At 33.9% G+C, this 16,510-nt stretch overlaps 2 protein-coding genes across 6 annotated transcripts; one reads left to right on the top strand and one right to left on the bottom strand.

The window, feature by feature from the left end:
* Positions 1 to 554: 554 nt before the first annotated feature.
* On the top strand, positions 555 to 9,125 carry LOC105677932 (A disintegrin and metalloproteinase with thrombospondin motifs adt-2-like). Of its 5 annotated transcripts, XM_067352954.1 has the most exons (8): positions 555 to 790; positions 884 to 1,096; positions 1,224 to 1,969; positions 4,053 to 4,420; positions 4,483 to 5,824; positions 5,918 to 6,127; positions 6,256 to 7,001; positions 8,308 to 9,125. In XM_067352954.1, exons 1-5 carry the CDS (start codon positions 674 to 676, stop codon positions 5,064 to 5,066), a joined length of 2,028 nt encoding a protein of 675 aa, XP_067209055.1. In that variant the 5' UTR covers positions 555 to 673; the 3' UTR covers positions 5,067 to 5,824; positions 5,918 to 6,127; positions 6,256 to 7,001; positions 8,308 to 9,125. The 5 variants fall into 5 exon arrangements, with proteins under 5 accessions (XP_067209055.1, XP_067209052.1, XP_067209057.1 ...); XM_067352951.1 differs by having other exon boundaries at positions 6,256 to 9,125; XM_067352956.1 differs by having other exon boundaries at positions 5,918 to 6,131; positions 6,256 to 9,125.
* LOC136999323 (battenin-like) lies at positions 9,126 to 11,103 on the bottom strand. The gene is made up of 3 exons (XM_067353042.1): positions 10,187 to 11,103; positions 9,736 to 9,885; positions 9,126 to 9,642 (listed from the first exon to the last, which is right to left on the bottom strand). Exons 1-3 carry the CDS (start codon positions 10,445 to 10,447, stop codon positions 9,517 to 9,519), a joined length of 537 nt encoding a protein of 178 aa, XP_067209143.1. The 5' UTR covers positions 10,448 to 11,103; the 3' UTR covers positions 9,126 to 9,516.
* Positions 11,104 to 16,510: the final 5,407 nt, after the last annotated feature.

Here is a 16,510-nt window from a genome sequence, read left to right as displayed (position 1 = left end):
TTTGTAATAATATATATTTATCTTAATTTTATTGCACATTACCCTAATTATTAATTAGATAATTAAATATATAAAATATTAATTTTACTCGATAAATAGTGTATTTATAAGAAAGTTCATTGATTGAAGATCCACTGTTGAGCAGCAGAACAATTTCTAATTTGTCTTCGATTATATGTAAGACAGTGACAGATATTTTTCAGCGCTTTAGTATAGCATTCTGTGTTTTCTTCGTTTTCATTTATATCTGCGATCTCATTATCCTTAGGTGGTGGGACCGAGATAACAGCCCAATAGACTTATTCTCTAACTTTATAACGACAATGTCGCTATCGTTATGTAGCGAATATTATCGTAAAAATATTTGTATATATCACGGATGCGATATTTTCTATCGGGCTCCGGCTCTCGAGCCCCACCTACACAAGCGAGAAGCGCATACATGTGCTACGCAAAGCGTTCTGCGCTACATGTGTACTATACATGCAAAGAAATAATATACAATAAAAGTCAAACGACACGAAGCATATTTTCCTAAATACATTCCTAAATACAGATGTCAGTACGTGCGTTATACACGATCTCGTAAGATATAACGAATATAAGAGTATTCTACCGCGTGTATATAAATTATTTAATATATAATTTAATTCAAAAACTCATACAGAGCAATATGTTCTTTATATTGAAATTGTTATTAATAATCTTACTAAATAAAACGAATGCGTATATCAAGCAAAATATCGAAACAGTATTGCTGCCGGCATTCTACCCGACAAACGCAAAAGAGGTACGTGCGTTTTACTGCTTTATTTATTGCTCAATATTCAAAACATAATGCAAAAATTATCAAGTCGCTTCCTAATTGCTGACCAATTTATAGATATCTCTAACTGTAAAAGTTTTCGGACAATTAATTTCACTACACCTTCATAGAAACGATCAGATTGCATCGCCTGAGTATGAAATATGGCAATATCATATAAAAGGCGCTACAGAGAAGCTGTCGCAGTTGAAAGCATCGGATCCTTGTTTATATATTTACAAGGATCGCATCAGTTCGGCGATTATCAACTTTTGTGACGAACGTGGATTGGTCGGTAAAATCATATATAAAACAAACTGTTCTCAAATTAAAAAATTTTTACATTTAATTTTTATTGCTCTTTTTTACATACATTAACATAAGACTCAAAATACAAATAAATATCTTTTTAATATAGGAAGGACTCATTTTTCTGAAAAACGACACCTTAGAGATTAGACCTCTGTGGAACGACCTTGTGTCTATGTCTTTAGTCGACGACATTTGCGTTGGAGAACAAGTAAATCTTTCATTCGGCATACCTCATCTTATTAAAAGATCATTGCAATATTCCGTCAATTCAAATCTTTATCATGTCGACAATTTTAAGCCGAAGCGACGTTACGTGCGAAATACAATACGAAAATTAACCATAAAACTGGCCGTTTTTCTGGACGCAGAAGCATACACTAGATTGGGGCCTATTGTGGACTACAATGAGGAAAAGTTGCACAATATGATATTAGCATACGTGAATCAAATTCAAGCTGTGTTTCATCATCCGAGTTTGGGTGTTTCTATCGATATTTCGTTGGTACATTTAGATACTGTAAATTTACGAGAGAAATATACAAATTTTGGCGGCGAAATAACAAAAATGAGCAAATCGTTCTGCGACTATGCGGAAACTTACAATCCTCCATATGACAATAATTCACGTCACTGGGACGTTGCTCTTATCCTGACTTCAATAAACATTTTTTTTTGGTCAAAGTCAGAAAACAAAACAGAACGGAAATTTTCCATCATGGCAAATTCTTCATTCAATGCAGTTTGTGAAATGGGGGAGAAATCTTGCGCAATAGTGGAATTCGCTGTTAATGATCGGACGATATCTGCGGGTTTTGGGTCATCTCTTCTTGCTGTTGAAGAGATCGGCAATATGTAAGTTTTTATTTACTTCTTTTACGTGTAAATTAAGTTTAAATATTACATTTTATAAAAATACAAAGAAAGATTAATATAAATAAAATCAATAAACATGACATGAAGAAAATCGAGCCACGCAGGTTATCCGAGTTGACGATTATAATGTGACAATTCTCAAAGTATAATTAAATTACAGTTACAAATATTTTGGTCATTTATTATCTGACTATGTTCAATAAGTTACAATAATTTAAACCACAAAATTCTAATAATAAAATAAAAAATATTTTTATAAGATCAAGTAATTGTCAACATACAAATTAGTGGTCTAGTTCTAAGATATCTCCACTCTTTCCAGGCATTTCCGCTATCACCCTTAAAGATATTGAAGAGACTTCAATAATAGTTTACTGTAAAAAAAAATAGTAACTATTTATATATAAATAGTTACCTAATATATATATATATATATATATATATATATATATATATATATAATTTATATATAATAGTTACCTATTTATATATTAGTTACCTAATACCTAATATGGCCACTCTTTAAAAAATAATATTTTTTAAACATAAAATAAGCGTGTGCAAAAGTATACTAATGCTACTTGTCTAATAAAAAAAAAGTAAAAAAATTTTAGAAAAGATATAGTTATCGTCGCATACATGTGATTTTTAAAATGTAATAAAGTAAAACAGTACGTACGAGTGAAATAAACTTTCCAATTTTTTAAGAGAAAAATTCTTTTTTTCTTAAGAACAATATATTGTAAACCAAAAATCGTAAGTACGACAATAAAGCATACTTTTAAAAATATATAATTAACAATTCAAGTTAATTGGACCAAAATTGATCGAGATGTGTTGCACATCATTTCGATAAACGTTTAACAAACGTAGATTTTAGAAGAGAACATATTCGATATAAATAGCAACTATTTGTTACTGTATAAATTGTAACATTCAAAAATTTAGATTTTTAACACATAAAAAAATGTTTTATTTAAATATACTTATTAAAAAAATTGCAAAATTACTCATTTTTGTGTGGTCAAAGTGCGCTCGTTCTCTAATTAACAGGAGTCACACAAAAGTCTTGTGAAATTCTAACTTTTTGGTTTGCGTATTATTACCGTCTTTTGCATTTCTTATCTCAACTTTCTTTTTATGACTTCCTTGCTCTCATACTTTGTTCTATCTATCATCATTCTCCTTTCAATTCTTCTACACCACAGCTGACTTTTCGAGACATTGTCACTCAAAGTTACATTGCCTCTTAATAACAAACATATGCATTTCTAATTCCTGCTTCTATTTTTATAGATTTTGTCAATTTTAAACAAATTTAGATGTTTGCAATTTCAAAGCACCATTGTTCTGCGATGTTTGATGTTATTGCTTGCTGGTTTATTCTTACTATTTTCCAAACATGACTATTTTAAATATATTGCACATCTGATGGAAATAATACTGCGTTTTATCAATTACTTAATATTAAAAATATTTTAGATTTATCAGAATTTTGTAAAAAATGTAGAGAAATACAAAAAGGTATATAGAACAAACAATAAGTAAAGAGCAATAAGTAAGAGCAAAGAATAGATCTTATATAGGTTAAAATTGAAATACGATGATGTGAATGAAGAAGGATGAATGTGATTAAGAATATTTCTGAACCAAGCTCATTTTCGGGGCCAAATGCTTGAAAGAAATGAAAATACTGTTATTAGAAGCTTGTGTGTTAAATTATTGAAATTTACTAAAGATTGTTAAATTTATAATAAAAAAATTATAATTATACAATTTAATTGTACTTTGAGAATTGTTACATTACAATTATTAGCGGAATTATTATTGGCAACTTGCATGCCTCGATACCCTTTCAAGTCGTATTACCGATATGATAAAAAAATCATTTCTTTGTACAACATAAAGATAAGAACAAAAAAAAAGTATAAAGAAATTTTATTTTTTATGTTTCAATAAAAAAGTTCTTCTAACATAAATGATACAATACATAAAAATATAATAAATAAATTGTTACAAAGTAAAGCATATTGTCAATATCAATAATTTATCTGTTAAATAGTTTAGGAATGGATTCCAGTTTAGAAACGTGTCCAAGGTTCAAGCGCATACATTCAGATGAGAAGTACATCAGAAACCAGACAACATGGGCCAAGTGTTGCCGTCCAGTGGCTGAAAACCTCTGGAACGAAAAACCGTGCCTTCGAGATCGTACGAGATCAAAAAACTATGAATACGAAAATAAATTGGACCATTCGCGTTATCACGATTTACCCGGAAGAGAATGGACCGCCAAAGTACAATGCGAGTTATTTTTGCTCGACAAAAATGCGAATGTAGTAACGTTGCTTGATATATGTCGAATCTTACAATGCGAAACGCCAACTTTTTCAAGATATAATAATTTCTTCGCGGGACCAGCACTGGATGGTACATCTTTTTTTCTAAAGAAATCTAAGAAAAGACTGATTTTTTAATTAATTTTTTTTCAGGCACTTATTGCGCACCGGGAAAAGAATGTCGTAGAGGAAAATGCGTACCCCTTATCGAACCACCATACATTTTCAAGTATTGTGACGATGATAATTGGAGTGAATGGGAAGAAGGCACCTGTCAAAGCGGTTGCTTGAAGAATTCTAAAGGTGTAATGGTCAAACGACGTTATTGCAAACATGGGATTCACAGAATGCCGAATTGCGGAGGTTTATATTACGACGTAGTCCTGTGCAATGACTCGACGCTTTGCTTTAAAAATCGTGTGACAATCGAGCAGTTTACAACCGTGAAATGCACTTTGTTCAAAAGAAAGAAAATGCTTAAAAACTTAACGGTAATCCTGAAAGAAAAGCCGGGAAGTCAGGCCCTTCATGATTTCGAAAAGCCGTGGAAAGCCTGTACTATATACTGCCAACAAAAAAAATCACCTATTTTTTACGCACCTCGCTTAGAAATGCTCAACTATGGTATCAATCCATATTTTCCAGATGGAACGTGGTGTCACACAGACGAAAATGGTCAGAATTATTATTGTCGTCAGTATTACTGTCTGCCAGAAAACTACTTATTCGAAGAATAATTCTCGAAATGCTCTAAATATGTGTGGACAACAATACAAGAGAAAATAAAATTGCAAACGTTTGCAAATCAGTTTAAAATTGTGTTTGTAATTCATTTAGTAACTAATTTCACCTTTTATTTTGTGCTATAAATCCATTTATTGTTTATTAAGCAAATTTATACAAAATTACGTAGAATTAACGATATTGAAATCATATTTATTTGATTGCTGTTAGAAAGAACTAAAAGAAACAAATTATTAGTTACTAATTATAAAAAGAGAATACAATAGGTTTGAAAATTAGTGTTCAGAACTAGTTCAGCATATTGTAAAGTGATTTTTGTGATTGATGCCTGTTTTCAGCTCTTTTGTCGCGTACGCCATCTAATAGCTAATTGCACGTTCTAAACCAACACTGTTATCCTAAGTATCACTCTTCCCAAATTCAAGATTCGAAAATAAAGATATTTATACATATGTACATGTAGCAAAGAGATAATATACCATGAAAGTCAAACGATACTAATCGTATTCCTAAATACAGATGCCAGTACGTTCGTAATACGCGATCGCGTAAGACATAACAAATATACGAGTATTTTAATGTGCACATAAATTATTTAATATATAATTTAACATTCAAAAACTCATAAAACAACATGTTCTTTATACTGAAGTTGGCGTTAATAATCTTATTAACTGAAACGAACGCGTATATCACGCAAAATATCGAAACGATATTGCTGCCGGCATTTTACCCGACAGACGCAAAAGAGGTACGTGCGTTTTACTGCTTTATTCATTGCTCAATATCCAAAACATAATGCAAGAATTATCAAGTCGCTTCTTAATTGCTGACCAATTTATAGATACCTCTAACTGTAAAAGTTTTCGGACAATTGATTCAACTACACCTGCATAGAAATCAGACTGTATCACCTGAGTATGGAATATGGCAATATCATATAAAAAGCGCTACGGAGAAGCTGCCGCACTTGAAAGCATCGAATTCTTGTTTATATATTCACAAGGATCGTGTCAGTTCGGCGATCATCAACTTTTGTTACGAACGTGGATTGGTCGGTAGAATCATATATAAAACGAATTGTTCTCAAATTATAAAAGTTTTTACATTTAATCTTTATTGCTCTTTCTAATATACATCAACATAATATGCAAAATACAAATAAATATTTTCTTAATATAGGAAGGACTCATTTTTCTGAAAAACGACAGCTTGGAGATTAGACCTCTGTGGAACGACCTTGCGTCTATGTTTTTAGTCGACGACATTTGCGTTGGAGAACAAGTTAATCTTTCATTCGGCATACCTCATCTTATTAAAAGATCACTGCAATATTCCGATAATTTAAATCTTTATCATGTCGACAATTTTAAGCCGAAGCGACGTTACGTGCGAAATACACAACAAAAATTAATCATAAAACTGGCCGTTTTTCTGGACGAGGAAGCATACATTAAATTGCGGCCTATTGTGGACTACGATGAGAAAAAGTTGCACAATATGATATTAGCATACGTGAATCAAATTCAAGCTGTGTTCCATCATCCGAGTTTGGGTGTTTCTATCGATATTTCGTTGGTACATTTAGATACTGTAAATTTACGAGAGAAATATACAGATTTTGGCGGCAAAATAACAAAAATGAGCAAATCGTTCTGCGACTATGCGGAAACTTACAATCCTCCATATGACAATAATTCACGTCACTGGAACGTTGCTCTTATCCTGACTTCAATAAACATTTTTTTTTGGTCAAAGTCAGAAAACAAAACAGAACGGAAATTTTCCATCATGGCAAATTCTTCATTCAATGCAGTTTGTGAAATGGGGGAGAAATCTTGCGCAATAGTGGAATTCGCTGTTAATGATCGGACGATATCTGCGGGTTTTGGGTCATCTCTTCTTGCTGTTGAAGAGATCGGCAATATGTAAGTTTCTATTTACTTTTTTTACGTGTAAATTACGTTTAAATATTACATTTTATAAAAATACAAAGAAAGATTAATACACTCACCCGAAAAAAAAGCGGTACACTGAAAATGTGGGAAAAATTCATCAAATTTCAACTGACGATAACTTCGTAAATAATAAAGATAGAAAGTTCTATAAAATATGGAAATGAAGTTAAAAATCTCTACTTTAAGAATCAATTTATTTCAATGTTGCAAAATAAATTTATTGAAAATGGCGGATGACAAAGCGCGAGCATGCAAAATTGAAAAATAATGGTTCGAGTTTGCGACGGTGCACGGTATAAACAAAAAATTGTAGCTTATTGGGATCAAAAGCGTACGAAAGTACAGAGTCTCCTCTTTAAAATGCTTTTTTATGCATCTCGATACGATGATTTTTCGCCGAGAGATTCGCATTTGAAGAAAAAGGCAGATTCTTACTTCAAATGCGAATCTCTCAGCGAAAAATCATCGTATCGAGATGCATAAAAAAGCATTTTAAAGAGGAGACTGTACTTTCGTACGCTTTTGATCCCAATAAGCTACAATTTTTTGTTTATACCGTGCACCGTCGCAAACTCGAACCATTATTTTTCAATCAATTGTTTTGCATCCGAAGGAGATGTCTGCAGATCTTTTGTGATTTCTCCGCCCTGACTTTTTGTTTATGCTCGACCGCACATTGCGAGAAGAGTGCTTGATTTCTCTTGATCTTTTTCTTTCGAGACGCGTTACTTATTCGTACGACTTCGTCAAAGTAAACAATAATTAATCTTTTCGCATTGAAATTATTGGTCAATTATGGCGACGATAAGTCCTGAAAAAGCTGCTCAAGTTGTAGCGTTAATTAAAGATGGGAGAAGTCGAAGGTACGTTGCTGAGGCACTTGATTTATCAGTGTCAACCGTGCAACGTGCTTATGCTAGGTACTTGGAGACTAATTCTGTCCAAAGAAGACCTGGTTCGGGACGTCCTCGTTGTACGAATAAAAACGATGACCGATTTATTGTTTTAAATTCATTAAGAGACAGACATCGAACGGCTGTTCAAATTCGAAACAATTTAAGAGATGTCCGCGAATGTAATGTATCCGTTGACACTATTCGAAACAGATTAGCGGAACACGGTCTTTTTCCGCGCAGGCCAGCAAATGTACCTTCGCTTATGCGTCGCCATCGCGTAACTCGACTCAATTTTGCTGTCGAGCATGCAGGCTGGACATATGCAGAATGGAGTACCGTTCTTTTTAGCGACGAATCTCGTTTTTGTCTGTATTCTTCAGACGGACGAGAACGAGTATACCGTCGCGTTGGAGAACGATTTGCAGACTGTACTGTAAGTGAGAGGCCTAGCTACAATGGTGGCTCTGTAATGGTTTGGGCAGGAATTTCTGCGAATGCTCACACAGATCTCCACTTTTTTGACGCAAACATGAACGCAGATGTATACGTGGAAGACGTACTCATACCGTACGTTGTTCCGTATGCGCACTTCATCGGAGAGGACTTTTTGTTTATGCAAGACAATGCTCGACCGCACGTTGCGAGAAAAGTGCTTGATTTCTGCGATGAAGTTGGCATAAATCGACTCGAATGGCCAGCAATGAGTCCAGATTTAAATCCCATTGATTTTGCAACGCGCGTCGCATAGCGGTAAACGAACGAACTAGCAATTACCGAATATTGCTATTGCAATGTTACTGGAATGTTGCTGTCACATTCTCATGAAATATTACAATTACAGGTTGCAATAATGTCTCAACAATATTACATTGCAACTTGCAAGATTGTAACATTGCTGCAATGTAATTGCAATGTTCTGTGCTGTATGGGCAGTAAGAGTGACTTGATGAGGTCCTTTCTTAAAAATCTCTTCTTTAAATACCCCAAGCACTAATTTTCGAACTATTTGTATCATTCATAAAATGTATTTATATCTCATGTTATTTATTTTTCTCATATTATTTAGAAATACAATAAATAACATATATTTCTTATAAATGTAAAATAGTGTTTTTTTATTTTATTTTGTTTATATTCCTCTCTTGCATGCACGCGCGCGATGAGAAAAAGGTATAGAAACTTTTAGAAAAGTAAAATATTTTTAAATCAAGGCATTAAGTGAAATTAAGGAAAAAGTGACACAATTAGCCAGAATTTCTCGTTTATACAAAATCATATACAATTGCGTATGACTATATCTGAAATTTGCTTCTTACTTATATATGTTTATACATGATGCAAGACTTATACATAATCATATATTAGACTAACAGAGATTCATATATAATTATATATAAAATATTGTGGACATTATATATAAGTATGTATAAAAAGTACTTACATGTAATTCTATACTGCAGTCGCTCCATTTATATATATATATATAACGTTTTATATTTCGTCATGTATAATTATACATATTTTTACACAATTATGTAAAATATTGTATAACTCTATTAAATGCTACATGATTATATATGAGAAATTTTTTACCGGGTATTCACGTACGCCCCGCCGCCAAGCAGACCTTCCCACAATACAATGATGAAAACGATCCATATATATGGTATGTAATAATAAATAGCCTCAAAGAGAAGAATTATGACGTTAATAAACTGAAAAGAAAATCAACGTAAGAAATAACAACTTTTTGCAGAATTCATACAAGTCATATCTTTGTTCAATTTCTCTTGAGTCTGAATCATTACCTGCAACACGGACATAATCCAAATTTTGTTAACGCTCACTAAATTTACCGATGATCTCGAAATAAATACACCTATTTGATAATCCACTTGTAGCCATCTGTATTGTTCGGCATGCGTCAGCCAAATGTCATCGTATTCGATGAGTTCGTACTGTAAAATGTTTCACTCGTGTTACTTGCAAAATTAATTGTCGGATAGTAATTTATAACCAGAAAAATATTTAATAAGCGATATGACTTTATAGACAATACTAAACAATATAACTTTTATCTATTTAAAAAAAGAATTTAGTTATTTACTTTAAGTAATTCTTAACAAAACACAAACGCACAAAATTTTCCAACCTTATCAGAAAGGAAAAGAAAATTGAAATAAATATATAAAAATTTGTGGATATAATAAAAGGAGAGAAGAATTTTATCTATAAACTGTAATAAAAATATTATTTTACCAGGCCTTGGTTGATGAAATATTCAAACAGATAAACTAGTCCAAGCGGTATCATGTATTTCATCAAACCAGGCACCAAATTGATCTTATCCCTGAAACTCTTCTTAGAAACCTTGACGATTTGTTCTTGACTATTGATACCGTCCTTCGTGATCGGAATTCTGGTGTGCACCGGATGTTTGAGAATACACCAGAATGCGATCGCTTCCAAAACTGGCACAATCAACATGACTAACAATGTGTTTTCGATAGATAACACCATAGCAAGTTCAGCGTAGGACACAGCGCCGACTATACCGGCGCCGCCTGTGCCCGATGACCATGTCGAGATCACATCTCTGTAAAACAATTAATAACAATAAGTAATAAACACAAATTTTCGATTAATCATTTAGTTGAGAAGTCGTTAAAACAAAACGCAAATACAAATAAATAAAATTAAAGTTTGAAATCAATATTAAGTGTAATTTTATCTCATATTTTTTGTAATTTTTAGTGTTTAATTATGTAATTACGCTGAATAGAGTTTAAATGCTGCTTATCTAACGATTATATCACGTAACTCTTTTCCGTTTCCATACTTTTGCAATCATCTAGGATGAAAAAAAATAAAACAATCCGCACATAATAGATGTTCCAATTATAATATGTATACTCTTTACAAGAAAATGATTAGCGATTAACCACCGCTAGTGGTTTCCTGTATGCGTTGTTTAATTTTAATTAGCTTGAAAAATGGGTAAGAATTTCGTCGGGGCAGGGGAAAGAAAGGAAAACCATGCTTCTCGCAATGTGTTCTTTATTATTATGCTGTCGCTATATTCTCCCTCTCATCGATCTACGCAGTGGATCGTGTATCACTCCGCGCCGCGGGTGCGTGCGGCGCTGTATAAGCCTTACAAATTATTAATCCTCATTGCTCAGTTTTATTGTTCGCTTCCGATACAATACTCCAATGACTTCCGTCTCCTTTTTTCCTAAGGACAGTTTTCACGAGTTCCGCTGATGGTTGCTTGAGATCGTATGCCCAGCCGATCTTCGCGAATAGGTCAATGTACATCGTGACTATATTCAATTTATAATCTCCTAATTCAGCCGCCTTGTAGTCCCATGGGAACACATGATGATAGTTGTGCCAACCCTCGCCATATGCCATAAACGCCACGAGTCTATTCTCCGACGGGTTGATTTCTCTATCGTTCAAATAAAATACGAGACAAAATTACTTTGTTGCATGCAAAAGAATAGCGAGAATTCTATAAGTATTTGTAGCATTGCATTTTTTAAATACGTAAAAAAAAAATTTTACAATCTTTAAAATCGATCACTGCATATTTGATGTGAAAATAATCGATTAGCAATCATAATCTATGAGTTATAGAAAAATTTATTCTGCATTAGTCAAACATAGCTGTATACTTACGTATTGTATGGCTTCGAACCGAACATGTGAGCTGCACTATTAACGCTCCACGCGAAATTCAAATTGAGTACGTAACGAAGAATCTGTGACATAACGGCCCTGGACCAGATCTCGTTCCATGCGTATACGGGTATTAAAATCGGTAGCAAGAAAGCGAAAACAATTTTTAATATCAAGAAATATCTACAAGAAAGAATAAATTAAACGCTACACATCAAGTCCCACAAAAGCTCTATTGAAAGACATGGCAATTATAAAAATTTGGAGGAGAATAAACAAGTGTTTATAAATTTTATTCTCACTCGTACTACCCGAGTCAAAATTTAAAACCTACTATAAACCTCATACATGGTTATTTGTGCCTCTAATAATGTTCCTTGACCTACAAGTTCTATCTTGAAAGTGTTATGTCTTCTTTTGGCCTTTCTTTAATCTTGTTGTCCTAGAAAACCCTTATTTTTATTGATGTTAAATATACAATTCCTACTTTCGTTCTTACAACTCCTACCTCTTTTGAATCTCCAAATCTTATCGAAATTTCTAGCAATAAAAATATTAATATTTAATCTATAATTGAGTTCAATTTCTATTATTTCAGATTAATATAATAAATGTTATAATATAAAATAAATAATAACAAATAAATAGTAAAAAATATTTTAAAAAATTAAGTGCCACTCAGTATTATATTTAGTAAAAATACAAATAAAATTAAGTTATTGCTCTTCCTTAATTAAATTAAAAATCGTTTTAATATATAAAGCCAATAGAGCAAGAGCTGGATCGATTTGCTCAAAAATTCTTTTTTTATTATCAAGAGACACGGTAGTGTCTCGCGCCAAGTTCACGCGCAGCGCGCAACGCAAGCGCAAGACCGACCGTGTATCTTTACGCGAGCCCGAAAGTTGAGACGAGCCGAGATTATCGGATCTCGATAACGGCTGGGCCGATTGAGTTGGCAATAGGCTCAATCGATAGCGCATACCCAAATTACATAAGAAAAGTCTGCTTGTTTTTGCTCTGTGTGCTTTATAAAAATAAATATATGCATTCAAAGTCGAGAAATCTAGAAAATCATCTCGCTAGGATGTATGTCGCGTTGATATGTATGTCGCTCGTGTCTTATTGGTCAGCGTCATTCTAACATGGCGGCGCTCAGACCTGTCAGCTCGCAGTTTTGATGTATATATTAATTACATTTATATATTAGTATCGATCGTAAAATGTATATATAACGTGTTGTGGAGACGAATAAAGATAGTGTATATCAAAAATAATAGTATTCTTCATAAAAAAAATTTTTTTCGATCTTAAAGTGCAGAAGTGTACACTCTCAGTATTCTGTAGTTAGTTAATTAGTGGACAGAAAGTGTACTTCGTGCAGATGGTGGAATCTGCAAGTTTCTGACGTTAGGTGCGCTGATGGCGCTGAGAAGCCGCGCGGCGCGCGCTTACGTTTGTTTGGCTATTTGCTCATTTAAATTTTTAGATGTTACATAGAAAAATATTAAAATTTTATAGTTATTTGAGTTATTAATTACTAAAGATGTCCGAATAAGCACGTATCAATCCAGCCTGCCGCCGAATGCAAGCGCGCGAAGAGATACAACCGCTCAGCGATTATGATCGCTTTCAAGCGTTTCAAAAATCCTCCTCCCTAAGTGATAAAAATATCGAAGTTGTTTTAATAGGCTTGCCATATGATTAAAATGTTTATAATCAGTACAGCAGCGTTACAAACTTTTGTTCTAGGTTTCCACGCACACAATCGAGGGACCATGTTTATGTGCTGCGCAGAACGCTTTACGCAGCACATGAACATGGTCTTTTGATTGTTGCGTGGTAACCCAAGCCAAGAATTGGTAACGCTGGAATACAGACTAATGCAGGCAGAAAATTATTAAAATTTTATAGAAAGAAAATTTAAGCATTTGTTATTGGCATTTAAAAATGTAATAACTATACAAAAATGAGTTAAAGATTTTTGGAATTTTAAAACAATCTATTTCTCTTATTTCATATAAAACACTAAATAAATTTTTACTATACGAACAATTACAATATCATTAACATTAATTTAACTTTTTTAATAAAAAAAATTTCCAATTAATGCATCTCAATATAATATTTATTTATTAAAACATCTTTTATTTACTATCTACATTGAGTTTACATTTTATAAAGTACAAACATTGTTTTTTTATCTAAATAAATTTTCATTAAGTTTTATGAATACTATTCGAACTCGTATTAAAAGCTTTGCATTCTAACACACACGAAAAATGGAGACATCTAATTCTACAGCCGGCAAAACTTCGTCGAATAACAATACCACGCGTGGTGAGAAAGTAAGTGCATTATAGCAAGTCATTTTATAAAATTAATTTTATACCGAAATTAATTCGTTTGGTGAAAACATTGGAAGATAGTTTTTCATTTACATTATACTCGTGCACAAAAATAAACTATAATATTACAAATAGAGAACATGAACTTTAAGGTACATCTAAATATACACGCAAACCTTCCAAAAAAGTTGTTGTATATATAAACACGCAAACCTTACAAAAAAGTTGTTGTGTATTTTACCTAACAAAAAAGTTGTATATTTGAAAATCAACAAATTACCTTTTTAAAAAAAGGTAAAGAAAAGGCGCCAAGTGCACGCAAATCTTCCAAAAAAAAGTTGTTGTATATATAAACCTTTCAAAAAAAGCTGTCGTATATATTATATATTAACCTTCCAAAAAATTTATCTTCCACAAAAAAATGTATATACACTCACCCGAAAAAAAAGCGGTACACTGAAAATGTGGGAAAAATTCATCAAATTTCAACTGACGATAACTTCGTAAATAATAAAGATAGAAAGTTCTATAAAATATGGAAATGAAGCTAAAAATCTCTACTTTAAGAATCAATTTATTTCAATGTTGCAAAATAAATTTATTGAAAATGGCGGATGACAAAGCGCGAGCATGCAAAATTGAAAAATAATGGTTCGAGTTTGCGACGGTGCACGGTATAAACAAAAAATTGTAGCTTATTGGGATCAAAAGCGTACGAAAGTACAGAGTCTCCTCTTTAAAATGCTTTTTTATGCATCTCGATACGATGATTTTTCGCCGAGAAATTCGCATTTGAAGAAAAAGGCAGATTCTTACTTCAAATGCGAATCTCTCAGCGAAAAATCATCGTATCGAGATGCATAAAAAAGCATTTTAAAGAGGAGACTCTGTACTTTCGTACGCTTTTGATCCCAATAAGCTACAATTTTTTGTTTATACCGTGCACCGTCGCAAACTCGAACCATTATTTTTCAATCAATTGTTTTGCATCCGAAGGAGATGTCTGCAGATCTTTTGTGATTTCTCCGCCCTGACTTTTTGTTTATGCTCGACCGCACATTGCGAGAAGAGTGCTTGATTTCTCTTGATCTTTTTCTTTCGAGACGCGTTACTTATTCGTACGACTTCGTCAAAGTAAACAATAATTAATCTTTTCGCATTGAAATTATTGGTCAATTATGGCGACGATAAGTCCTGAAAAAGCTGCTCAAGTTGTAGCGTTAATTGAAGATGGGAGAAGTCGAAGGTACGTTGCTGAGGCACTTGATTTATCAGTGTCAACCGTGCAACGTGCTTATGCTAGGTACTTGGAGACTAATTCTGTCCAAAGAAGACCTGGTTCGGGACGTCCTCGTTGTACGAATGAAAACGATGACCGATTTATTGTTTTAAATTCATTAAGAGACAGACATCGAACGGCTGTTCAAATTCGAAACAATTTAAGAGATGTCCGCGAATGTAATGTATCCGTTGACACTATTCGAAACAGATTAGCGGAACACGGTCTTTTTCCGCGCAGGCCAGCAAATGTACCTTCGCTTATGCGTCGCCATCGCGTAACTCGACTCAATTTTGCTGTCGAGCATGCAGGCTGGACATATGCAGAATGGAGTACCGTTCTTTTTAGCGACGAATCTCGTTTTTGTCTGTATTCTTCAGACGGACGAGAACGAGTATACCGTCGCGTTGGAGAACGATTTGCAGACTGTACTGTAAGTGAGAGGCCTAGCTACAATGGTGGCTCTGTAATGGTTTGGGCAGGAATTTCTGCGAATGCTCACACAGATCTCCACTTTTTTGACGCAAACATGAACGCAGATGTATACGTGGAAGACGTACTCATACCGTACGTTGTTCCGTATGCGCACTTCATCGGAGAGGACTTTTTGTTTATGCAAGACAATGCTCGACCGCACGTTGCGAGAAAAGTGCTTGATTTCTGCGATGAAGTTGGCATAAATCGACTCGAATGGCCAGCAATGAGTCCAGATTTAAATCCCATTGAACACCTATGGGACAATATTAACAGAAAAGTACGAAATCATATACCTGCTCCTCAGTCATTGCCAGAACTTCGAAGAGTTCTTGAAATAGAGTGGAATGACATTACGCAGACTGAAATTAGAACACTAATAAGAAGTATGCCTCGTCGCATGAATGAGGTAATACGCGCACGAGGAGGTCATACCCATTATTAATATACGCGCGCGCACACACAATTGTACACGCACCACCGGGAGGGTTTGGAGTCGTAAAATATCGTGGATCTAACGAGCCATGAGGTCCTTATCCCAGTGGTGCACGCGCACACACACGCATGCACGCGCACGCACGCGCACGCACACACACATACACACACACGGACGCACGGACACACGCACGCGCACACACACACACACACACACACATACACACGTGCCAACATGTGCACACGGGATCAGATTTCTGCCACGTCCACGCCGTTGATCCTGGGTAACGCCAAGAGCAGAATTGACACTTATAACCGTAAGGAGAGTTTGGAGTTTTAAAATACCGCGGAGCTGATAACCACAGA

Source organism: Linepithema humile, chromosome 1 (genome assembly GCF_040581485.1).
Source record: "Linepithema humile isolate Giens D197 chromosome 1, Lhum_UNIL_v1.0, whole genome shotgun sequence".
In the NCBI taxonomy this organism is placed as follows: Eukaryota; Metazoa; Arthropoda; class Insecta; order Hymenoptera; family Formicidae; genus Linepithema; species Linepithema humile.
The sequence above is the reverse complement of the archived record's forward strand: the minus strand, read 5'-3'. Positions and strand labels throughout refer to the sequence as shown.